The following is a 1,499-nucleotide window of genomic DNA, read 5'->3' on the forward strand; positions in this document are numbered from 1 at the left end:
ACAAGATGATGCAAGATAAAATAGAAATAAAATTTGTGTATCTCTTTTACATTTGTTAAATTAATTTTTTTAAAAAGATTAGGAACTACAGTTGACCCCCCCTATAATGCAGTAGATATGTTCCACTTTATAAGAATTTCACGTTGTAGGAATCCTTAAATACATGAGCCAATCACAGCCCAGCATGTGTGCAGTTTACGGACTACGGCTGTTTGAAAGGTTTTCTTCCATAAAATTAACCGATTCTAGACTAATTTGGCTCAACATTTCCAAAACACACATATTTTTTGGGAATAATCTGTATAAACTATGCTATAAACAAAAAATTGTAGGATTATTTACTGAATGTGCACTGTGTGACGACGCCATTGCTTAGCTTGTTTTTGTCGTGGAGCAGCGCACCAAATGGCAGGCGCGTTTTCTGATAAGTTATTTTTCTGTGAAAACTTCGTTGAACTTTGGAGACATCATTAATAGAAATAATTTTTATGGCCATTGAATAAGAAATGTTTTTATCACAAGAAATGTATAAAATTACAGTACTGTATTAGACTTACAGTACCTAATTTATATACTGAACAGACGATAGTAAACTCAACTTGCCCGCCTAAACTCTCCGTAGTGTGTAAGTAGTTTCGCTGCTCGTCCACTATTGGTCAAGATTCGACCAATCCTGTCGCAACATGAGTCGGCAATGATGTTTTACCGCATTTTACGAGTTTCTTTTAGTATCTTTATACGAATATGGTCACAATTTTTTCGCCGTAATATACAAATCCGCATTATATGAACCCACATTATAGGGGGGTCAACTGTATATTAAAATAATTTTTAGTATAAATTTTCATATGAAATAAGTTCTTACCTTTAGTTTTACACTTCACATTGCTGATATCATCAAGAAAGAATATATGACTATTTGGCTGCTGTCTGTACACTCTCTGTAATTTAATTAACATATATTAAAATGTGTTTGTAGAAATGGGCTGGCAGAATTACAATTTAATAAAACATAAAATTCATCTGGATACGAGTCCAAGTTTACTTGCCATGTCTAATCACCAGGAACAACTATTTCAATTGCAGAGACAACCTTTCTTTAGAGGCTATGCCTCTGCACAAATATGTAAAACAGTTTAAAATGTCCACAGGTGACAATCCCAACACAATTAAAAATATAATATTTGTTTATAGAAATGGGCTGGCAGAATTACAATTTAATAAAACATAAAATTCATCTGGATACGAGTCCAAGTTTACTTGCCATGTCTAATCTTCTACAAACAAATGCCATGTCTAATGTTCTACAAACAAATATTATATTTTTAATTGTGTTGAGATTGTCACCTGTAAACATTTTAAACTGTTTTACATATTTGTGCAGAGGCATAGCCTCTAAAGAAAGGTTGTCTCTGCAATGGAAATAGTTGTTCCTGGTGATTAGACATGGCAAGTAAACTTGGACTCGTATCCAGATGAATTTTATATTTTATTAAAAT

At 32.8% G+C, this 1,499-nt stretch overlaps 1 protein-coding gene across 1 annotated transcript in view; it reads right to left on the reverse strand.

Moving 5' to 3' along the window:
- Positions 1-793: 793 nt before the first annotated feature.
- Positions 794-1,499, reverse strand: part of LOC111616601 (ASNSD1 upstream open reading frame protein-like) — an 8,706-nt gene continuing 8,000 nt past the window's right edge. The window contains exon 3 of the mRNA XM_023357995.1: positions 794-941. Within this exon, the coding sequence (XP_023213763.1) occupies positions 798-941 (144 nt within the window). The 3' untranslated portion in view covers positions 794-797. The remainder of the gene's footprint in view (positions 942-1,499) is intronic.

This window comes from Centruroides sculpturatus, unplaced genomic scaffold (genome assembly GCF_000671375.1).
Source record: "Centruroides sculpturatus isolate CEXI.00-Female unplaced genomic scaffold, Cexi_2.0 scaffold3346, whole genome shotgun sequence".
Classification (NCBI taxonomy): Eukaryota; Metazoa; Arthropoda; class Arachnida; order Scorpiones; family Buthidae; genus Centruroides; species Centruroides sculpturatus.